The following is a 25,804-nucleotide window of genomic DNA, read 5'->3' as shown; positions in this document are numbered from 1 at the left end:
GATAAACTGACCAGTTGCTTCAGAAGCAATTTCTAGTGCATCATAAAGCCTATATTACATATTTGTCTGCTGTTTCACTACTAAATACTGGATATTACCACCACGACACATTCTACACTTGAGGTTTATAACGTGGCCATTTGCCATTGTTTTGGTTTGTATGTTCAAGATTTGTTTGTAATTTTCATAAATGTCGAAGTACACACAACAGTAGCCACTCATACATTCCAGGCTTGGTGTGAAACTGGCTACCAAGGCTCAAGTTCTTGAGAAACGTTTGACCAGATGTTCCCGATAGCCATTTAGTGGGACTGCAGTGTTTAACTCTTTTCCATAGTAGCCACGTAATGCAATCGCTGCCTGTTTCGGAGGTTGAACTGTGCATATTATTCTATAATAACATTTAATCAGAAGCTAACTCGATTTTCATCTTTGGAGCAAAAAATTCACAGGGTCCAATTTTATGCCAGCATGTAGACACATTTCTGAACATTGTAAACTCACGTTTGGTTTAATTTAAATTTTACAAATGAGGTTGCCGCTATTAGGGATTAGTGCATTAGTCTTCTTTTTGATGGAAGTGCATTATGGGTATGTTTCCAAAGCTGTGTTCTGCAGCTAAATCTGGAAAATGTGAATAAACAAGTCCAAAACAAGGCTCAGTATTTGAAAACTGTGTGGGGGAGGTTGGTGTGGTACACATGATGCATCCAGATACTGCGTGGAAATTAGGCCTGTTCAGCCTGATCATTCCTCATGAATATTTATGATTGACTAATAACAATTAATCCTGTTTTGCTGTTGAACAGATAAGGCATAGAAATGCTGATTAAAATCTCGAGATGTACACTGTCACGGCTCACACTGTCTTTTTGTTAGCAAGTCAGGTTGTGGAAGTGTTTGAATTTATGTGGAAACACAGTGGCATCATTGGTGGATTCAATTCAGTTTGGTATAGAATGGAGTGGAAAGTTTACTGTAATTCAAACCAACGTTGAAATACTTTCCCTGGTGAGTTCAACTGAGACCACAATGGCACTTTTGAATGCTTAATTGAACATTTTGAGTATTATTCTTGATATCAACTATGAACTATTAGGGCTGGCTTCTCTGGCACTGATTGAATCCACCCTGTTTGGAAATTATGCACAAAAGTCTTATACATTATGTATTTCACTGACTATACCTGGATATTAGGTACAATGGCATGAAGTCAAACACTAATATTTTGCACTAAATGGAAATTACAATCTACTATGTAACACCTCAGGTCATACCAAGGTCATCAGTTATAATAACCACGTCAGTCAGCTTAAACTTTAAATTAACATGCTCAGCAACCGTTATAACACTTTGAAATTTTTTGCTGCGTCACAAAAGCCTAACACAAAATATCTTGCATACAAATTGTTACTGAAAGACAAAATCATCTAATTCACATTTGAAAATTTCTAATAAAAGCTCCTCCTCTTCCGCTGCAGCACTGGGCAAAGACCTGGTATGAGCTAATTAACTTCTAGCTAGACCACCAAAACTGCCCCCATCAGATAAACAGCACTTCAAACTTTTATTTTTGGAAGACAGGAGAAAATGTAAGTTTCAGATCTGAAAAAAATCCACAGGTGTTTCTGTCCATCTTTCCACTGTGAGAAGACAACTCAACACAGAACAGTGGACTGGCCACCCCAGAGTTCAGACCCCAACATGGCAGAATGTGTCTTGGACCTTATCCAGCAGAAAATGGAACCAACTTCTAAGACTGAACTCTGGAGGCGTGGAAAAACATCCTTTACAGCGAGGGATATTTTCAAAAAACTTAAAGCAAGTCTCCCGAAAAGAATAGAACCTGTAATAAAGGCAAAAGGTGGACACACTCAATAATGAAAAATGCATATTTAGTTGCTGAAGCATCTGTAATTTTCTGTTAATTATATAGTTTTTTTTCTGAGGCAGAAAAATTAATAACTTGTACTTTAAGACCATTTTGACCGGAAATTAAATAGATGAAAGCTTGTTCTGACTTTTGCCACACATGATTTTGCATCAGTTCTGTTAAATGTAATAACAATACACTACATCCTACACTCTTTAAAAAGATGGTTCTTCAAGGGTTCTTTACTAAAGACAATGGTTCTATACAATCAATGAACCATTTGCTTGATTAAATGGTGAATTGCATGGTGAATTGGTCTTAAGATTCCATATAGCACCAAAAACTGTTCTTCTATTGCTACAAGCTTGACACCATAACAAAAGCAGAACACTTTTCAAAAAGGTTCTATATAAAACCATGTACAACACATTCTCCATCAATCTCTAGAACCATGTCACCATTTAATCATGCAAATGGTTCTTTGAGTGAGTCTTTACTGAGTTAAGGAACTCCTGAAGAACCATTTTTAAAGAACGTACTAGTAATAAAACTGATGATTACAATGTAGAAGAACTTGATTTTAGACAAACATAAAGTCTAAAGGCCAAAACACACCGAAGTGTACTATCTTTGTACTATCTGCTATGCGATGCTATGCGGTGTGTTTGGTGTGCGGTGGCCTTTAGGCTGAATTGCAATGCCAGTGTTGGTTCAACATGACCAATCCTCTTTAGTCTAGGTTCAGTCTTAATATGGTGCTGGGAAATTGGCTCTTAATGTTGAAAGATTGAAATATAAGTGTAAAATCCAGCGTTTCTAAAGTCTGAAGAAGCTTTGAGTTCAGAATGAAACTTGCTGAGTGAAGAAGAACCGTGTTTACAGGGCTAAATCACCCGCTGGAAGATTCATACCCAAACCTCTAGTGACTCATAATACCTCCCTTGTGTCTGCTCAAGGTGATGTGCCCTAATGAGGGTAAATGTCCGGAATAAAAGAAACGCTGAGGGCCAGTGACTTTATTACAAATCTCCCAGGAAGCAGAGGCCTTTGAAGTGCTGACACAGGGAACAGTAGTGACAGAGATGCTCACATCACAGATGTGCGTTATTTTTACAATAATGAGTCCCAGGCAGATAAACACCATCTACTGGACGTTTTTCTTTTAAAGCTGCCAGGTTCTAGACGCAGGATGCTCAGCCAGTCGTTTCTGAGACACGTTTATAGAAAAGCATTTTGATAGACGCAAGTAAAAGCAGCCTTTCAATGCAAGGCCTAATCAGTGAAAGAATCCCTTCGGATACAGGACAGGAGCTGGAGCTGGCAGCCCAGTGATCTTTACAAACAACAATCTCTCCAAATGAAGATGCAATTAGAGTTACAAATGACTAAACAGACTCCCCAATTAACACATATCAGTGCGACTAATAGCAATTAAAATCCTGGGAATCCGTCTTGCGTTCAGGCGAAGTTGTAACTGACTGCATTTCGGTGAAACCTAAGAAGTTCAAGCTTGTTTAAAACACTTAATCAAATTATGTTGTTTTACTTTCGTCTTTCATTGCCATTAAAGTTTAAACATCACTGGCATTTACATGGCATGGTGACTGTGGCATCATACTGCTTTATTCTATGTTTGTTAAACAAAAAATCAGTGTATCAAAACCTCGTAGCTTCCTTTTTTCAGTTTTTATTACACCAGCTGTCCTTTATACTGTGTGAACATTTCATGAAGAACTCCTATACTATTACCATTTTTTGGAGATACGAGGTTTTGATACAACAGTGACGATATTCACTATAATAAACGTTTTCAGCGTTTGGCACTATGCACAAAGTAAGGACGTATGAGTGTGAGCTGTTCAGTTCGACGCTTGCAGATAATAAGCAGGCCCATCACACACGGATAACAGTGTCTTCCCTTTGCTTTAGAATTGTGGTTTTCCTGGTTGTAAATGAGGTTTATTGAGCCAGGGTCAGTCTTGCGGTCCAACTGATCCACCAATGAGGCATCGTCATGACAACGTTCTGCTTCAAAAACTGCCATCCAGGACCCTACAGGTATATGACACAGGCTTTTATGAAGCAAAGTCCTTCATAAAGCTCATGTATATTTGGGCAGTCATCAGTAGAGTTGTTAGCATGTGGCATGTATGCAGTTGCTTCGCTGTTGAACCAGTCGATGAGATGCAAGACATCAGTCGCCGAAGTCTCTGTCGTAGCAGCATACTGTGTGTTTTCAGGATGTTGTTACATGAGGGGCACTTCAGTATACAGGGCTGCCCTACACGATGCCCTCGCTGCGCTTACTCCTCCACACCACTAGGGCAGTCATGAGCAAAGTGACCAGTATGGGAACTATGATGAAAGGCCCCAAGATGCGGTTGGGCGGGTCGTGAAGCAGTCGGCCTGACAGCGAGCAGTCGTGGAAGTAGTGCCGGTGGACGCGGATGAAGAATTCATCCACCAGCCTGTTTGGCCAGAAGCAGTTCATCTTCAGCGCCACCAGGAATGTACAGTTCGTCAGCTCACCATAGGACCTTCAGGAAAGAAAAGAGAAGGTTAGAGAATGTGTGTTTTGGTACATATCATGATAAAAGTGTATTTACATATAAAATATCTAAATTTACATACACCGATCAGGCATAACATTATGACCACCTCCTTCTTTCTACGCTCATTGTCCATTTTATCAGCTCCACTTACTATATAGGTGCACTTTGTAGTTCTACAGTTACAGACTGTAGTCCATCTGTTTCTCTGAATACTTTGTTAGCCCCCTTTTACCCTGTTCTTCAGTGGTCAGGACCCCCATGGACCCTCACAGAGCAGGTGCTATTTGGGTGGTGGATCATTCTCAGCACTGCAGTAACACTGACGTGGTGGTGGTGTGTTAGTGTGTGTTGCGCTGGTCTGAGTGGATCAGACACAGCAGTGCAGCAGCAGATGAGCTATCGTCTCTGACTTTACATCTACAAGGTGGACTGACAAGGTGGGAGTGTCTAATAGAGTGGACAGTGAGTGGACACAGTGTTTCAAAACTCCAGCACCACTGCTGTGTCTGATCCACTCAGACCAGCACAACACACACTAACACACCACCACCACGTCAGTGTTACTGCAGTGCTGAGAATGATCCACCACCCAAATAGTACCTGCTCTGTAAGGGTCCATGGGGGTCCTGACCACTGAAGAACAGGGTAAAAGGGGGCTAACAAAGTATGCAGAGAAACAGATGGACTACAGTCTGTAACTGTAGAACTACAAAGTGCACCTATATAGTAAGTGGAGCTGATAAAATGGACAATGAGCGTAGAAACAAGGAGGTGGCCATAATGTTATGCCTGATCAGTGTATACGTTTTAGCAGAAGATGCTTAAGTAAACTCATATTTATCAACTGAAATAAATCTGAAGTATTTTTATTGCACAAAATAGCAAAAACTGAACAAAACATAGATAAAACCTACGTTAAAATTGCTTCCTAACCCTACGCCTACGGCAGCTTCCGTGGACCTGGCAAAAATGGTGCTAGCTGTTGTTTGATGTCCCAGTTCCGCAAGTCATTTGTCAAGACAAATGCCGGCACCTATGGCCAACAGATACTGCTGGACTTAAATAAATATTAAATATAAATCCAGCCCTACTAGTTCATTGTTGATATTAACGATAATAACTGAGATGTTCAAATATAAAAAGTAAATATTAGAAGTTATTCACCCTATCAGTACCAGAGCGTCAGCTTAGAGCGCTGTTAGCAGTCTGGTTTCCATGCTAGGGTAAAGGCTAAGCCCAAGAGGCAGGCCATTCCTTTCATTGTACTCTTTTATGTCTGCCGCCTCGGAAACAGATTGGACTACCTCGTACTGCAACTACACTGTGGGAGGTCAATAAAACTGATACTCATATTTAAACTATTGCCAAAAAATTAAATAAAAAAATCTTAGGACGAATTTCAACCAGTATATCAGATGAACCGTTATACTGCCCACTAGCTACGGTTCCAAAATCTGACTGTTTGAGCCAGCTTTTGTTAAATATTCTATATACATATATATGCATACTGCATACATCAAAAATCATAAGGGGCTCTATATACATATATATGACTGCATACACATACATGACTACATATATCAAAAACCATGTTCATAAGAGCTTTGTTTTTTGATGATATATGTTGCCTTGCAATCATAGCCTAGTGTTAATGAAGTATAAAGTGTTTATTGTGAACATTATAGTTAATACATTTTTGTCACTGTTCCATAAGAGCAAAATGCCACTTAAGGCTGTACATTGCAGTGACAGTCCTATAAAACTGTTGTAATGCACAGCCTTGAGTTACAGATGTATGACACCTCTTTTCTTTTCTGATACCGATTCTGATATTGAAAGCTTCAGTATTGGCGGGTATCAATACCAGTCTGATATTTTTGAAGCGCTGCACTTAAGTTGAGCATTTAAAAGTAGGCCATCATGATGAAACTACTCAAATTTTACTAACCCACAGGAATAAATACACAGCTAACAACATCACATCATATCACACAGTGTGATTGTTATTTCAGCACAGATTTACTATAATCTCAACAAAGATTTGATTATAATATTTTAATATTTATAATATTTTGTAATAAAAAATGTTGCATCAAATCAACAAGTTGATAATTCAGTCAAGACCTCAAGATCAAGAAGGGGACCAAAATAATGGTCCTCCCTGGACCCCCAAGGCAGCACAGAATACATGCAACCAAGACATTCACTGCATATGGTGGAATTAACCTTTATATGTTAGAGCTAACTGAAACTAGACAGGTTAGAAAGAAAAATCTGCCACTTTGCTAAAATTAGCTTTGAAATTAATTTGAAATTAATAACACACTCTAAAGATATTTTGATAAAAACTGATTTGTGTGCTACAGTTTCTCATTAGGTCGAATGGGATTTTTCCAGTGTTCAACCTCACAAGATTAGCTACAAAAGAGCTCTCTCTCCATCCCCCTCTCCTCCCTCTCCATGTGGTCAGGGGTGACCTGGACACACGCTGGTGTCCCGCATTCCGCTGGGGAAAAACGAGCCGTGCTCTCTGCGCTCTTGGAAAGCTCGGGCTGCCATTCTCTGAACCATCTTTATCCCGCAGGGGAAATGCCTTACAGCCCACTATAGCAGCACCCCGGAACAGGACTCGCCATTAAAAGCATGCCGGCCAAGCCAGGCATCCCACGTGTGACCGGCTGGAGTTATAAATAGACTGACCAGGGTGGACAGGCTAGAGAGAGGGTGAGAGAGACAGAATGATGGAGAGAGAGAAAGAAAGAAAGAAAAAAGAAAGAAAGTGAGAACAAGAGCAGTAGAGATAGGAAGAGAACGACAGAGAAACAGAGAGAGAGAGACAAAAAATGGTAGGAAGAAAGGAAGAGAGAATGATTGCAGTGAAAGAAAAAGAAAGTGAGAGAGAGAGATAACAATAGTGAAAGTAAGAGAGAATGAGAGAGGATGATAGAGGGAAAGAGTGATATAGACAAAGCAAAAAGAAAGAGGGAGAGAGAGAGAGAGAAAGAGAGGTGGCCTGAGTTTGCCAGCCACACTGGGCTGTGTTTGGAGCAGAGAGTGGACAGTGTCCTCTGTCATTATCAAGGGTGATTTCACTCCATCAAAGCCCCTCCAGGTTCATCGGGGGAGAATCAGTGAGGCTGAAACGAAAAGAGTGAGATGAAGTGGACACGCATGCTGCTGATGGACGGTTGCAAATGCTCAGAGTAAAGATATTGATGTGTACAGTAACTGCAGAGCAGCGTGTAATTACAATGCACGGTTGGAATAACATGCCAAAGCTTTTTCAGTAAACAATGGGGCAGCAATGTTTTACAAAATTATAACGGTACCTAACTAGAGTGAATACGTTCACACAGAGATGACTCGTACATGACTATGCAACACACTACACTCAGGATGTCATTGCCTAAAGCAGGGGAGCTTCACTGAAGCCTATAAATCATCAATTATGTATGCAGAGAACAAATATATATAAATACCTGGCACACAAAAGTGACTAGAGCCATTGTGTCCTATTTGGTGATATATTTCTTCATATAATTCAACTCTGCCTGAGGCTCCGTTCATTGTTTTCTCTATTTGTGTTTGAATTGACTGCCGGCTTCGTCATGGGTTCTGATGAATGCTCAGCTGAAGCTTTTAAATACATAAGTTTGGCATTGTATCTAGACACCGCTTCTAATTATTGAGTTCAGTTGTAAGGTGCACCCATTTCATAGAAAAGCACTGCTAATAGAATGGGACACTGAAACAACTGCACACGAGCCTAATGCTTCGTTCACATGCTGGCAGCAGATGGTTGATCGCAAACCAGATATTCCATAGTAGTGATGGAACATTCTGCAGTATGCAGCACAGCGGTCAGCAGAATGTTCCGTCATGAGTTCAATTTTCCGGCTCCCGAGTGGCGCAACCGTCTAAGCGTTGGCCCTATCATCAGGAGATCTTGAGTTCGATCTCTGGTGATGCTACAGCCATCTGTAGCCGGGAGTCCAAGAGAGCACAACTGGCCTCGCTCTCTGGGTGGGTAGGATGGCCCCCACTTCTCCCGCCATCACTCCATGCATTGCTAGTAAGGGAAGGCGTCTGTTAGCTGACGTAACAGAACTGGCAGTTGGCACTTTCCTCTGAGCGCGTTCGGCTGTCCAATGACGTTGCGTTAGCAGCAGCTTGAAAAGATGCGGTGACGCCTCACAAGTCTCAGAGGAAGCCTGTGCTGGCCTTTGCCCTCCTAGAACTGGTAGTATCATGTGACTGGGGGAGTCCTACCTAGCGGGTGGAATTGGAGACAACTAAATTGGGGAACCCCCCCCCGCCCAAAAAAAAGCTCAATTTTCCTTGCTTTTGTGGTTGACCACAGCCGTGGGATAAATCAGATGGGAGACATGGATAACAGACATCTTGCTGTTGAAGTCCAGGTGCTGCCAACAAAACAAAACTGCTAAAGTTCCCCTCTGATAATCATCTATTTTTTTGCTGGTGATGCTGTCATCATGCCAATGCTGTCATGGCTGCATGCCACCGCTGGTCATGTAGCACAATGAGGCATCAAACAGCATTTTATTTCAACCTCAACATGTAAACGTAGCATAAAGTCACTACATACCATAACACAGCAACTTATAAAGCCCCCCAGTGCTGGGTAGTGGAGCGATGCAACTGCATTCTCTGGCATGACGGAGCCCCATCACCTTCGGGAAGAGCTGTGTGGTGTTTGGGTGTTTCATCCAACATTGAAACCTGACCTCTCTAATGCTCTTCTGGCTGAATGCAATCAAATCCTCACAGCCATGTTCCAACATCTGGTGTAAAGCCTTTCCAAAAGAGAGGCGGGGCAAACTCCCTTGATTTTAGAAGAAATGTAGGGAGAGCAGGTGTCTACAAACTTTTGGACACACAGTGTCAATGTACAATTCGTATCACATGCACTGTGCTGTTTTTATGGTTTATGCATAATTTGTCAATTAAAGCATATTTATAGTATTGTATTTATTGTTGTGCTTTGGGCCTACGCAGTAAACCACTGGGTTGGTTCTTGTTTTTATGTTTTTATTTTGTTTATTTATTTATTTATTTTCCCAGAATGCTAGTTTTAGCCTGCTTGGTCATTTTGTTGGGCACAGCACTGAGTAGTTTTTGTGTAGCCCAGCCACTGGGTTAGTGCCTGGATCACAGTCACAACCCAACAAAAGGGTCAATTCTCACAATGTGCGAGGAAGCCGATTAGAATAGAGACAGTTAAGCAGCTTTTTGGCTGGTGTAAAATATCTGAAAACACACGTTTTATTGTTTAGGCTACACTTAAGTGAAAAAGTAAGTAAAGATTGGTATGTATTTAAGATTAAGAGACCCTTATTAGTCCCACAATGGGGAAATTTCATCTCCACAATCTAACCCATACGTGCAGTGAGACACCACATACACACTAGTGAAGACACTCTAGGGGGCAGTGAGCACACCTGCCCGGCGTGGTGGGCATCCCTATCCACGGCGCCCGGAGAGCAGCTGGGGGTTAGGTGCCTTGCTCAAGGGCACTTCAGTCACGTATTGTCGGCTCAGGGGATCGAACCGGCGACCTTCTGGTTGCAAGGCTGGTTCCCCAACCTCCAGCACACAACTGCCCCACAATTATTTTTATTATTATTATTTCAAGCAAGAACTGTAATTATATTAACCACATGGTTCTTGTTGTCATGTGACATTTGTGACCACATTAGCATTATCTCAATTGCTAACTTATTTATCATTTTTTCCCATACTCTCAGTATACACTCCTGGGCAAAAAATGTTTCAAGCCCAAAATATAAGAGTCCAGATTTAAACTCTATAGAGAATATTTGGTCTCACACTGCAAAACACAAACTAGCTCAGCAATGTTTTTCAGCTGTGTGAACCCGTCAATGCTGAATGGAAAAATACTAAATACTCTTCTTTCTGTAAAAGGTTGTCTGCAAATTTACACACAAAACTTCAACATGTAAAGCAATCGAAGGGTGATCTATCTATCCTATATTAAGTTACTTTATTTATTTGTTTAATGATTTGTTGTTAAGACAATTAAAAGCTTAATATTGTGCCATTTTGGGCTTGGCCCATTCTTTGCCTAGGAGTGTAGAGGGTCACTAGCTTGTTATATGATATTTGTTGGAATTAATAGCTGAAAGTTTTTAAATAGACACTAACCTTGGTTGTGCAATAGCTTTATTGCAGTTGCCTAACCAGTTACACAGTGACTGGTTACACAGCTAACCTGTCTAAGCAAACCAAACCAACATGCATGAGTATAATATCATTGATTTAAAAGGGCTGTTCATTCATTCCCATCACTGGGTTGCCAAACTGACTTGGGTTATTTTTAAAGTGTAGTTTGGTGGTGTCACGTACTTTTTGCATTGAAATTTAGCACTGTCTCCTTTAACTCCTACAAGTTAGTATTTAGAGTTATTGTTCTTTTGCTATACTAATAAATGTAATTACACAATTACATGAGTAATTATATAGTTTGTTACATAATAAAAGTGGTACGGATTGAAAGTTAGACTCTGCACTTTCAACAGAATTTCTCATCTCATTTCAATGATCTATGAGTGAGAAATAATACATTATAATTAATATATTTACAGTATACAAATTGTGTTCCCTGTGAGCGTATAGTTTACACTGGATACACCTTCACTATCCATTATGGAGCAAAAGGAAGCGAAGGAGTCTCTGTAAATTCTTTAAACAAAGCTACAGGATACAGATTCATTCACTGCCATGATCTGATCAAACACGGCTCCAAGATTAATCAGTGTCAGGCACGCCAGGGGAATGAAGGCCAGCTCTCTGTGCTCCTGGTGTCATTTATCACTCAGACATAAGCTACTGTGCTGGGACAGTAACTGTACTGAGCACAAGGCAGTTTATACATGTAAAACATGCATACGGTGTCAAACTCAATCTTTTATTTCATTTTAATGAATGTTGTGCTGTAACCCTGACCATTGTTTATTCAAAATGTGCAAAAATTTCAACAGTAAAATACAGACACTTGTAGTCGACCTTGAAATATTACATGGACATTTAAATGTCCCCAGGAGCTCAGTCTTTTAAACCTACCTATTTGCTTGAACTAGACACCTGACATCCTTTCTTTGCTGCAGGTTCATTAATACTTGGGCTCTTTCTGAGCTACTAAGCTAATATTAGGTGTTTATTTTGGTTTAACTGCAGCTGAAATGCATTTTGGTGATATGACTGGTGTAGAACTGAGTACTGTCCCATAGACAATTAAAATACTTTTGTGGGCCGGATAGGATTGTGTGGCAGGCCTGATCTGTCCTGCGGGCCTTGTGTTTGACACACGGGCTGTAAATGGTAAAGGAACATTAAAGTAATAATAGAACAACATTAGAATATATAAAAATACTTTCTTTAACCCCTTAAAATCCCAGGCTTATTACATAAGCCTTATTATTCACTAACTTCAGGGACTTCAGTGTCATCTGGTTGAGCTATTCTTAGGTTACAGAAGTGTGGCATAAAACTTTGCGCCAGGGGTTTAAGGGGTTAAATAGCTTTTAATTAAGTATAAATCAGTAGCAGATAGGTTTATTAATTTAGCTAAAAACTTTTTTCTACAAAAGTTTAGAAATGTTGAATCCACAATTTTAAAAAAGATGTATTATCTTAGATTTTATATTATGTATTCGTAATTTATATGGCCACTTACTGACTTTCAAATAGGTGAAATAGTAATCAATCAATGAAGGCTTGATTAAATCTATAAAATTCTAGGCTTACTATAGCCTAAGGCTTATTACTCAGTAACTAAATCAATAGGAGTGGGAAATGAAAGCGTTAATCATTATTTTATTAATATTATTAAGATATGTTTGTGCATTTTTTTTTAACTACAGGCTGATTCAAAATTCAGGATCAACCCAGATCTGTAAGGTGTACTCATGAAGGCAGCTTTCAAGACATCAGAGATTAAGGATAACACTAATTAGACACTAATTAGAGATGGTCACTAATTATTAAAGAATGCATTTATTAGCCAAGGTCACGAGAGACGCACACAGCCCTGCGGTGTATACTGATGAACACAGCCGAGTCCGTTCACTCTCTATATTTAGGATGGAGGTCTGTTTACTGTAAGTTTGCACAGTTCATCAGTGGCAAAGGCCACAATCCTTTGGAAATGACAAAAGAGGCAGACCTTATAAACGGCCATCTCTGTGACCTTTTCTGACAGGCCTGAATGGACTGACCCCTCACCCAGTGGGTGTTGTGTTCTCCATTCCCTTACGTGTTCACTCACACTGTTTTTCTTTATTTATCTGACATCAACATGAGTTACAATCAGTTCCTCATTAACAGTGAACAATAAATGTGACATCACATCACATGGTATGTGCATGGCAGGATGCTGCCATTGTACTGTGGCATCATTATATGTCACGGTAGCCAAACGTTGTAATGGTGCCTTTTGTTGCCAAACAACGTGCTCCAACAGGAGCAACCTGTTTCAGAATAAAGCTATAAGAATGCACACAGAGCCTTAATATAGTAGCAACTGGCAAGTATTACTGACACATCATCATTATGTAACATCTGTTAAGTACAGGGAGATTCACTCGAAAGAGGCCCCGAATATTCTCTAATAACTCTCGCTAAGATGAAGTAATTTGAACTAAACAACGTGCAACGTGCTCCTCAGTATACGGAGCTTCGAACAAGCCGGGATGCCCCTGCGTCGGAGCGATGAGGTAGACAGCCGTCATGACGTTTAATCTCCGTTTGCAACTTCCGGGGGCAGACCCCCGTACCCCTTCACTCAGTCAATCGACTTCTCATCAGGATGGTGGTGTACAGTATTGAGCAGCGCGTCTTCAAGATGCAAACCTATTGGGTCACCAATTCAGTTAAGCGATATCAGAGTGAATTTAGGAAGAAATATGGTGTTTGTGACGTACCCTCAAAGAGTGTTATTCAGAAGATGGTATGGAAACTGGAAACGAAGGGATCACTGATGTAATCGATTACATATACGTCAAGGTATGTAGCGTATTTTTTGGTTCAGATTGCTTCATCCTAACGGGAGTTACAACAGAATATTTGGGGCCTCTTTCAAGTGAATCTCCCTAGAAATAAATGTATGGAATGATGAAAATTAAAAACTAAACTAAACTAAAAATGGCCATGAGTTTCCACATTCTAAGACAAGTGTTGAACCCTTTAAAACTGACACAAAATTGCCTTTTAATCTGCTTTTCTCCATTACTCACGGTTTCTCAGTGCTGTTGCACTTATTTGATATGTAAAGCACAGGATCTGACAAAGCCAAATATTCATGCTTGCATTATGAACAAGCAAACATATGAATAGGAATATAAGTTACATATCAGCCACGTTTTGATCAAATGAAGCAATAATAAGTGGACTGCGCTCTGAACGAGAACGTCTGATTAGAAAATTATTCTACAGCAAGATAACGACCCCAAGTATACTGCGTATTTTTAAACAAAGAAGCTGCTGATGTTCTCAGGGCAATAAACTGGCCACCCCAGGGTCCAGTCTCAACATCACTGAATGAGAAGCAGAAAATTCAACCAACTTCTAAGACTGACACACTAAATACTGAAATATCTGAGATTATATTTAGTTGTGAAAGCTTCTGTGCAATTTTTTGTTAAATATACTGTGCTGTGCAAAAGTATAAGCCACTAAAGCACATTATTTAAAACTATTCAAGTGTGTTTGTGCCTGGAAAAAAAACATATATCATTAGAATAGATGCAAATAAACACAAACACAGTGGAAAAAAAAAAGTACAGAAGAATTCCATGAAAAAAAATAAAGTTTGGTTCCAGATTTCTTCTGAACTTTCCCAGCCACTGTGTGTATTTGTTGTTTTACAGAACCAATAAATGCTTACTGACCAGATAAACAGCTTTTTAAATAGAATTTTCCCAGGCGCATAAAATTCACTTGTGTATTCATAAATCAAGTTATTTTTGTTTTGCTAGTAATCAAATAGTAATCAAATATAATTAGTAGTAATCAAATTATGAAATGATTACTGTCCCACACACACCCACATACATTTGAATTACAAATGTAATTCATAAACTGTGCAATGAATTACATTTGAATTCAATTTACATACCTTACTGATAGGTTTAAGACAGCCTTCCAAATCTTTGTGATTGTCTTAATGTGAAAAACTGACAGAAATATGACAAAATACATATATTTTTCTAGCATAACATCAGTTCACCAAATCCAAATCAAAATAAAATACTTCTACTACTCACAAACACAAATGGATTGGAAGTTTGAAATATGGTGATTAAAACTGAATTAGTTTCTATGGTTGTTATTCCCCAACTGTGTGATCTAAGAGCTTCTAAGAGTTCGAAATAATTCTGAATAATCAAACTGAACTGCAGTGAAACTTGAGAATTTATATTGCTTTAAATAGCTTCCTAAAAAGTTGTATTCCAGACGAATTGTAATGAGGTCAAAGATTTAAACGCATTGTTAAAGAGACTTCTGGACCTTTTTTAATTAAACAGGATATAAGCTAGATGACCTGCGACGTTTTCATCACCGATAAGAACCAATCCAGCCCATGATTTGGAGGAACTAATTGCTCGGCTGTGGGTGGTCTCATTACTGTCCTGTCAGGTGTTATTACCGTATAATTAGCTGAAAAATACGAAGAAGACAGTGGAATTGGAGAACTGGGTGGTGTAATGTCTGGAAATTGCCCCGAATAAACAAACCAATGGAGAAAACACTAGAGATCTACAAACATCACTCCCAAGTCATAAGTTCTCACAGAAGCTCAAAATGTTCTGACAGGCTCTTCCACACAAATGTAATTTAAACAAGAAAACCGTTCCAAGAGACGGTTTGCATGAAAGCAACTGTGTTTCATCAGAGCAATATTTCACATGGCTTTCACTTGCATTCCCTTTCAAGGTTAGTTGCTCATATGTGAAATGAGTTATTCGTCCTATGTTGTTCTACCAAACAAATCATCTAGCTACTGCGTAATTTCCTCAACAGTCAGAGACGATGTGAGTATTACTTAAATCCACAGCATGACGCTTTATAAAACTTAAAGGCATGTTGTGATTACCATTCTAACAGCTGAAGAAGGGCTAACACTACTATTAAACTTGACTAATCAATAAAAAATAATCAATTAAAGTTTACTTTCTCAATGAATGCAAGAGAATTAGTTGGGAGTTCGCATTTTAAATTCTCCTGATCTCTCTTGCAGTAATAAATGGACCCATTCATGTGCATTTTGATGCAACGTTTTTATATACAGTACTGTACAATGGTAAAAAAAAAACTGTTCAATTCTAGTCAAAACTGACACTAAGTACAAGTTATTCACTTTTCAGTATCATGAAAAAAAAACAGAAAATCTTTATTTAACAGAAATGTATACAAAAGCTTCTGACACTAAATCTATCAGTATTTAATTTGTCAGACAGGTTCCCAAAGGTGTCATTGACATTATGCTTCCCTTCAACAATAACATTCACACAAGCAACTACACAAGCTCACCTCGACTGCCTCGCAAATGTCAAGTCATCTACATTTAAATCAGCTCAAGGAACACTTGCATAAGGAAGGGGAAAGTCAAAGAAAAAAATAAGGCTATATTCACACAGCAGGTAAAAGTGGCCCAAATCTGATTTTCTCACCTTATCTGATTTTTTTCTTTGGCTGTTCACATTGTCTTTTAAATGTGATCTGTATGCGACATCAGTCTGAAAAGATCAGCTCCTAAACTGACCCGCATACGCAAAGAACAGAGCTTCACGGCTCATCCAAAGGTCAACAATCACGACGAACAAAGCCAACGAACCCCAGTCGCTCACGGAGGACCAGCTTCATCTTTGCCAGCACCACAGGAGCCATCATGAAGCTTCACTGACTGACAGCTGGGCTCATCACCCAGAATGTGTTCAAACTCACTGTAAAAAGGGCTCGGTTACTTCTTTAGTTCGTGTCCTCGGATTCTTTGAACTTTCCTTTCAGACCTTTAACTGTTCTTTGGCGCTGCCACCTCGTTCTCCTACGGGCCCGTTCGGACATTTCTTTTGAAATCTCTTCGAACACGGAGGGTTTGGATGAGTCTCTTCTAATTTTTTGTACAGAAATATCACCCCAAATGTTTATGAGGTCTCAGCAGCGCAAAATTATGACGAATGTCACACTGGATTGACGTAAAAGTCACATGAATTCCAATCTGGCTGTTCAGACGGATCGTATTTCAGTACCACATATGAAAGCGTCTTAAATCGGTATTGAAAATCTCAGATTCACTGTGGTTTTTGCTGTTCACACTGACACACAGATGACACATCTGTGTCACATATGACGAAATAGATCGGATTTGGGCCACTTTTACCTGCTGTGTGAACAAAGCCTAAGTGAAAAACAGGAGTTTCCACAACTTCAGGTTCAAAAATGATTAAAAGATGCAGAAAAAATGGGACTCTTAACAACCCTGCAGGACCTGTGAGACCACCAAAACTGTATCAGATAAATGGTGGAGTACTGCCCTCCATGCTCTAGACTAGGGTTCAATCCACCACTGGGGCAAGCACACTACACTACACCAATAAGAGTCCTTGGGCAAGATTCCCAACGCTACAGTCGCCTACCTCTGTGATCAAACTGTAAGTGGTTCTAAATAAGAGCATCTGCCAAATGCCATAACATATAAACATACAACATTTGTGCAAAAACAACTTGACGCTATGGGCCTGATAGACAAGAAGAAAGTTTGCACTAGAACACTGAAACTGGACAATTGAGAAGTGGAATAAGGTTTTACGAACCGATGAGTCTAAATTTAATATAGAAGCCTTTTTAAAGACTTTTATAGTGAAGTATTTTGGAATCTCTGTACAGCTATGGGTGGTGTGTTGTTGTTCTGTTAAGTGCATGTTTATTGTTGGACCTGATTACTTGATAAATCATCACAAAGAACTGGTAAATCACCGGATTACTAATACAATTGATAGTGACGGCCCTCATCTAAACCCCCAGCAATATCTCAGTGCTGTTCAAAAAGGGCCAGTGAGGGAAGCTTCTTTCTGCTCAGCATGTGCTAGGAAAATGAGAATCCTCCTGCAAATTTCAGAGCCCATAAGTCACCAGATTGAATTTCCAAATGGTTTAACACCACTAAATATAACCGGCCAGAGAGATTGCAGGGTGCTGGGGACAAAGCTCAACACGTGGAAAGCATGACCGTGGGACTGCTGTGATTGTTATTAACCCTGACACTGCACTCGCTTCATCTAAAACACTTTCGGATGTATCATTTATTTTTTAGATGAAATTTTTGATTATAGGGCATAAGAGTGGGCAGAAATATAACATCATGATAAGCTACTTAAAGCTAATTTTACGATACACAATATGTACAATACGCAGAATATGTTCTGACATCCAGTCATCCATAGCTGAGTGTCCAACACATCATAATTGGCCTTACTGTCTTAGAGTAGGTAGGATGGTCTTCCTTCTCCCACCATCACTGCACAATGCTAGCCAATGTGGACGTCTGCTTGCTAATCTAACAGAATTGGCAGTTAGCGCTCTCCTCCAAGTATGTTGAGCTGTCCAACAACACCGCGTTAGCAGCAGTTTGACAAGTTTGTTCTTTTGTCTTGGAGGAAGCACATGCTAGCCTTCACCCCTCTATGCCTGGTCGTCCCATGTGACGGGGAGGCTTAGCTAGTGCGCAGAACTGGACATGACTAAATTGGGAAGAAAATTGGGTAGCGATTTATTTAGATACCCCATTGTAGATGTTTTGTAGATGCCTACACTGAACTAAATATCTATCTATTTCATCTCAATGTTCCCCGAACCCTAAACCTAACACTCAACTTAACCTCAACACAAAACCTAAACCTAAACCTCACCCTGGTCCTAAACCTAATCCTGGCATAAATTCTTGTTGAGAATGAACCAGATAGTTTGTTAATAATTTCCACCAGCAAAAAAAACTCAACTAGGGCTCACTTGGAAGTAAAAGCCATGTGATGTTTGGCGGTTCAGTTGTTTGTACAGGTGAAGCGTTCACACCTGTGAAAACAAACTGAACTAAAGAAAACGTCACACTGGTCCACAACAAGGGAGGCGTGAAAGTCCGCTCATAGATAACTAAAGGCTGGATACTGAAGCATACGCAGTGCTGAAACACTGTTGTGCACTACTTCCCTCTCAAAGTCACTAATGTCATTAAGTGTTGTTAGATAATGCCAGCCTGACAGTGTTTTGTTAAAGGCTGTTTGACTGGCCCTGCTGCATTCTGCTGAGAGCAAAGTGCATGGAAACAATCCCACAAGCCCTGAGATCAGAGTGGGAGGGAAGTGCATGTGGCTGAGCAGATGTAGGAGGGTGGCCCTGTAGCAGGCTCAGCACACAGGTGGCCCACACTGATATGAATGAGAATCGCAATAAAGCAAATGCCGGCCGAATATAAACTAGACATTATGGAGCTGGTTCAGTGTTTTACATGTATGCGGAGAACTTAATGATGGTACTTGAAATGATTATTAAAAACTGAGCTGCAAAGAGTCGCAGATATCTTCCACTATCATGGTAAATTAGAAATGCAACCTCAGATGTTTAGAGCTATTTGCTATACATTAAATTTACATCACATAATTATTTATGTAATTATGGTAACACTTTACTAGAGGGCAGTATTTATATAGGCTCATGTAGATGTCATGTAGCCTTATGAATGCTGTAGTGTTACACTGACATTCAATTTACATTCTGTATCCACAGGTTTGAGCCTGGAATGCAAAAATAATAAAAAATGTACACACAGAAGTTAAAGACCTGTTGGTAACCATGTTATTCCCAATCTTTACTCAATTTACCCAGTTTAGTTGTGTCCAATTCACTACTATATCTTTTCAAACTGTTGCTAACACAATGCCATTAGACAGCTCAACACGCTGTTACGTCAGCTAATAGATGTCCACATTGGCTAGCGTTGCAGTGAGTGATGGGTGGATAGAGAGGACCATACTACTCCCCCAGAGAGAGAGAGAAGACGAATCAACATCTGAAATTCTTTTTGGAAATCATGGACACTGTGTCCTCTGGTCTAAAGACCACTCAGCTTGTCATCAGTGCACAGTTCAAAAGCCAGTATTCATGATGGTATATTTTTTGGAAATAGGGTTGTAGTTCAATACACTAAAAGTTCCATTTAAAAAATGTACAAGTTGCATATACATTAGGCAAATGTTTCAGCAAGCACAGCAGGTTCTGTGTTTCTCTGTTCTAGTGCCCTGTGTTCCCAGCCACAAAACAACCTTCTGCTATTCGTATTAAAGTGTGGAACGACACTTCACTCAGAGCAGAAGCTTCTCACACTCGAAATGATTCTGGCAATCTCCTCTTCATGGCCTCTCTTTTTCTCTCTCTCTGTCCCTTTGCGGGATCACTCAGAGAGCAGACAGCCAGTGCGGTTCTCTTCAATAGCAGATGGAGCCCATGTGGAGAACAACGGTGCCTCATTGAGTGCCAGCAGGAGGTATTGGATCTGAGGGCTGGAGATGGGCCTCCAGCAGCTCAGCAGCGTTCAGTGTTCATTAGAGAACCATACTGAAGGAGAAGGCCTCTCGCAGGGCGCTGATTTCTTGAGAGGAAGAGGGCACGTAAGTGGCTAAAAATATCCCCCCCGATATCCCAACAGCCTCCACTTCCATCCCTAAATCAAGTGTCTAACCCCTTGTTCGATTGGTGACAGATTTAGCTACCTTGGAAGAGAAGAAATAGATCTCTGCCAGCTGGCGCTTCTCAGTTCAGTCAGTGAGGCTAAATGGAAACGGGCTAATTGAAGTCAAAGTCAGGTTAGCAGATGGACCACACCGACTTCATTTCAAGTCTGACCTTATATAGTTTTAATAATCAGAAGAGACTGTTTACAGCTACAGGCCATGCAGTTGGGAGATTTTAAAAGGGCCATATCAAAAACTGATTGTCTTTGTTTCAAAATAAAACAGGTGCCGCACAAACACTGTTCAAGTTCAATCACCTGCCCACATACGCAAACTACACACCCCTTCAATTCATCGTGCATTCATGACCCATTATTCACCCTACAGTTTTGCCCTGCCTACTCCCACTGAAGTCATGTGGAATGTTGTTCCTGCAGGACAGTCTGTAGCAGAGTTATTGGAGTGGAAGATGTGGGAAGACGATTAAACGTCGTGCTTTTCCTGGCTGTCAGATAGCAAATGTATAACTGCAGCCTCCCAAAGGATCCACACATCCAAAAGGAGTGGCTATCATTTATGTTTTGGGAATCTCTTAGGATTTTGGTCCAAATTTAACAGTTCGCTCAGCACAATTCATCCCAGACTGCTTTATAAATGCACAGGGCAGCCAATCAGAACAGACATATTTACATATATCAGTCTTAATGGCACAGTAAAAAAAAGGAGCTTCTGAATTCTAAGGCATAAAGTGAAGTTGAAAAATGGTTGTACTGGTTTTGGTACATAAAACAATACAAACACTATATGTAGACGTATATATGAAATATAAGAAAAAAGCAGAATATGGAAAACAAACGTCAAAAATGACTGGATGTGAGACCTGTTCACTTATGTAGGATGATGAACAGGATGTCCTGTTTTAACCTGAAGGTTATTTAACAATAAACACATTTTGCTGTTCTGAATACACCAATATACAGTATATAATAACAACATTAACTGACATCAGTGTTTACTGACCGATCTATTTCAGTAGGAGCAGTAAATTTAAAGATGGAATGCTAAGGGCCACTTAAACAGATGAGACATGACTCTGCACAATGAGCCTTTTTATGTTCATTCTCTCTAATTCTCTCTATGTGGGAAAAGTCTGTATTAGTTAAATGGCCTCTTACCTCCCTAGCGATTGTTTATGTCAAATCATTGGTTTCATTTTGCCCCTTTAATGCTGGGTTCAGTGACTCCCTCAGAAACATCAAGCTGAGTGTGTCTGAGCACAAATGACCCAGGAAGCAGCAGGACGGCTGGGTCTGTCTCTGTGGACATTTAACGCTATGTTACGCAACGTACTGGCCAGTGTTAGTGCTTCAGTTCTTTGATCTTACAGTAGTAACCTCTCTAACCCACAGCCTCAGTGGGGGATGAACATCATGCTGCTCTTTCGCTGACTCATGACCGCTGGTCGCTGGCTCTGTGCTGCCCCTAAAACAGCGGCGTGCTGGCCAAGCTCTTCTCGTGTGCATTATTGAGCAGGCGAGCGGATGAGCTCATGGTGAGAGTCAGGAGCCATGCATATTTTAATGAGCTCTTTAACGGCTGGGAGTTCTTGAAGCCAGGGCCTGGCGAAGGCACCGCTTGACCTTGCCAAGACTGTGCCCTGGCATGCCATGGGCCATACTGTGCAGCGGAGCATCTGGATGTTTGGAGGAAACTGTTTGTACTAGCAATCTTTGTAGGTAATGGGCCATTACACTCACATTTGAGCATCAAGCAATTACTGCATGGACTGAGAAAAGTCTTCAGTTCAAAGTGCTTTTTTGATGTTGCGAAAAGCTTAAATCACTCGCAACAGAACTGGCTTTTGGGAGGAGTTCAAGCTGTACACCAAGGACCGATGGAGCCACAGCTTTTCTGGTTGATCATGTACTATCACGCTTAAAGAAATAGTTTACACAACTTTCTTCTTAACCCAAAGTTGGCTTCTTTATTCAAGATTCCAGATTCAAGAGCTCTTCTGTCATATGCACAGTAAACCAGGCCGTACACTGTACAATGAAATGCTTACTTTGCTAATCCTCCATTCACAATAAATAAATAAACAAATAAAGAGGTAGACATAAAGTCAACTTAGTAGTTAAAAATTACTTGTGTGGTATTGTGCAAAGAGCAGAGAGCAGCGGTCATGAAGTGCACTGTGTATTGGTTAGCTTTAGCTTTATATTGAGCTATGATGCTAATAAAGTCAACAAGTAATAGAAGTTCATACGTCAGAAGTTAGCAGTAGGGAAACCGCATGCCTAAACCAAAGGACAGTTGCCTCAAACCGTGTCATGCTGTTCAGAAATTTAAGACAGACTTCTGGATTCTGACACTGTATCACATACTGTTATCTATAAAAATGGATGGAAGTTCCTTGCATAGCTAAAACAGAAGTTGCAGCTGTCTCAAAGCCTGACCTTTGCCCACACTTTTGTCCATTAAGTGAGTAAAATACAAAGGTAGGATCAGGTTTCAAGTATTCTGCTTACTGTGTGTTCAAGCTTGAGGAAACTATTTGGGTCATTCTACAGAAATATCCACTTTTTTATCTCTCCATAGGAGTCACTGGTGTTACTGATCCTTGGTGTTACACATAATAAAGGTAACACCAGAGACATTTTTAATGAAAAATGCATTCTACAAAATGGCTGCTACAGATCATCAAACCACATGTTGTCAATCATGGAATATCCACTAAAATATGGAATTTAATCCATTTGTATTCTATTTTTTCACAATGACCTCAGAATAGAGTCGGTCACACCAGTGACTTCAGCTAAAAGCTTCATATGAAATCATGAGCTAAATGAGAAAATCTCTGATAACTGAAAGACACAGTGGACTCACCATGTGCTTTTCTTCATAGATCCTCAGAAAATAGGTAAAAGGAAGTCAAGTGACATCATCAGTGTGATTTTTATGTCAAAGTAAGAGTTTTTGTTACGCGGTAACACCAGTGACACAACTCCTGGGGACCACAGCTTCCATTATATATTTTATAATATTCATCTGGCATTTGTTTTCTTTGTCATTTAAATCATATATTTCATAGTCATGTATAGATTATTGCAGTTAAAATTGCAGAAAAAACGTTTACCTCAAAATATGGCACTCATGCTTTACACATGACTGTGAGGAAGAGCTCTTTTGTGGTGCTTGGAATTCTATATAATTGATTAAAAAAACAATATTGCTAAATTGAGGCTCAACAAGGTGTAATTATTAAAATAACTTATAGCTTTATTTTTAAATATAAATAAATTGTAACCCTAACATGTTTTTAAGTGTAATATATCTGTAAATGCTAGGGACACAGAAATGGATGTTTCTGTAGAATGACCCATATTGGCACTACATCAGTGCTGTAAAGTAGCCCTCATTCTGAGTTGTAATCATAAAACCTGTAAGAGAATGATCAAAAATTACAACACAGGTTCAGATTACACTGTTCAGTTGTAGAAGATATCACTTACTGGCCCTGTTTGCACCTGGCATTAACATATGATTTAATATGACCACAATGGACAATGCTAAGTACAGGTGTGAATGGGGTCCGAATGCGTCTTGGTGGATGCATTGTGACAACATCGAACAGAGCAGCAAAGTTTCTTTTCATCTCCTTTCCTGTTTGTTTATAAGTTGTTTTAACAAATCATGCAGTCTAAACAGTCGTAACGATGTACATGTACAAGAACAAGGACTTGCGGGATAGTTTTGTTTGACAATAAATACAGCGAGAGACTGACACAGTAAATACACGTGGTATTCCTCCTCCAGTCACAAAATCTAACCATAAGTGGTCATTGGAGACGCGTTAGAGATCCATAGAAACGCCACACATCTCGCTGTACACTTGTGATCAAATAACTTGGGATTGATGTTAATACCAGGTATGAACAGAATCTTTGATGGGTAAAGCCTAAAAATCTTTCCAATTCAAGACTGAACATGTCATGTCAATTTTAGAAATATGAAGCTTGTAGAAGATTTCCTAAGAAGACAGAATGTATGTTTTGGTTGTTGGCGGCAGCACCTGTAACGCTAAACACACCCAAAATTAAACCCCAGTGGTCAAGGTCGACCCTGTCTATCACAGCAAATATTACTCATGGTTAACATAATACATGACTCACTGTTAAAAGGAAGAGGCAGACAAACCAGATAAACAGGCCAAACTTTTAATTAAGGGGACATGTTTGAGCAAGCAGGACCCATCAGTGAGCTCACTGTGTGTCATGAGTAACTGGTGTAATTAACACCATCGGTGGGGCTCGTGTGTTCCTCTGAACAGACCCCTGGAACAACAGAGGCAGAGTCAACAGCCCGGGAGCATGACAACAAACACAAATGACCAGAAAAAAAAGCCCAGCGCCTCCCACACTGTTGCCTCTGCAACGTCCTGCGAGCTCTACAGCAAACACAGCCGTGGGTTTTGTGAACACACCTTTCCACTGTTTGGCCACTACAGCAACTCCTGGATGAAAGCTTAACATGAGCACAGCCCTGTTCTGTGAGCCCTCTGTGTGGATCAGTTCAGAGTTCCAAAAGAAGCAGCACAATACTGAGCAGCGGCCAATTTGACCCAAATAGCTCTGAAGCTCTTAACATGCAAATCCCAACAAAAGCCAAAGATCTGCACCAGCTTTGCTCAGCAGCGTAAACTAGGGCTTGAAATATCCGTCCGAATGCGACAGGATCCAACCGCTCATGTCTGGTTCGGACGTCATATTCATGATGTGTGTCGGACCAGGTCAGGTTTTAAATTTCATGTTTAGTTTCTCACAGACCTCCTCTCAATTTTTTTACCCTGCATTTTACCCTGCAATTCCCTTGCTTTAGAGTAAAACACTTTACTGTAGGGTGCTGTTTATAAGGCTACATGACACCTTCATAAGCTTGTCATGACAACTGACATAACCCTACATAAATGCTTATAAATGCTTATTTCAATAGGCGTCATCTGTCATAAAGACTACTTTAGCAAATTTTGATCAAAACTGGCAAATGTAACCTTTATAGAGAATGACGCCTATTGGAATAAGCATTTATAAACATTTATGTATGGTTATGTCAGTTGTCAAGCTTATGTAGGTGTCATAAAGCCTTATGACCAGCACCCTACAGTAATGTGTTACCGCTTTAGTTTTTCTCCTGATTATCACATCGTAATAATTTATATATGTTTTTTTTTATTTTTATCTGTGATCTAATAACTACTATTATTGTCACTGTAACTTAACCAACACTATGCTGTCAGGTTTTATTCAGCACTTTGGGTGTTGATGAGCCGGTTTGGATCAGGTTTGAACAGAATTTTGTTGTTGAAAACTTAAAGATGTGATTCAGATCGTATCTGGCTTGGACAAAACTTTGTTGGGCTCAGGTCAAGTTTGGACTCAGACTTGATGATGTGGTCCGGATCGGACTCGGACGGAAAATTCACGGGCTGTATTTTGGCTCAGACCAAAATTTTAAGTTCTAGTGTAAACCACAACTAATAAAGGACTGGCAAACAGCGTAAGAGGAAAAATACCAAAACACACAGAGCAGGAATGCTTTAGGACCAAGGTTGGGGT

The 25,804-nt window shown here is 40.0% G+C and overlaps 1 protein-coding gene across 1 annotated transcript in view; it reads right to left on the bottom strand.

Moving 5' to 3' along the window:
- Positions 1 to 2,874: 2,874 nt before the first annotated feature.
- ramp1 (receptor activity modifying protein 1) overlaps positions 2,875 to 25,804 on the bottom strand; it is a 54,489-nt gene continuing 31,559 nt past the window's right edge. Inside the window, exon 3 of the mRNA XM_036571656.1 lies at positions 2,875 to 4,410. Within this exon, the coding sequence (XP_036427549.1) occupies positions 4,155 to 4,410 (256 nt within the window). The 3' untranslated portion in view covers positions 2,875 to 4,154. The remainder of the gene's footprint in view (positions 4,411 to 25,804) is intronic.

Source organism: Colossoma macropomum, unplaced genomic scaffold (assembly GCF_904425465.1).
Source record: "Colossoma macropomum unplaced genomic scaffold, Colossoma_macropomum, whole genome shotgun sequence".
Lineage (NCBI taxonomy): Eukaryota > Metazoa > Chordata > Actinopteri > Characiformes > Serrasalmidae > Colossoma > Colossoma macropomum.
This window is presented reverse-complemented; position numbering and strand designations above follow the sequence as displayed.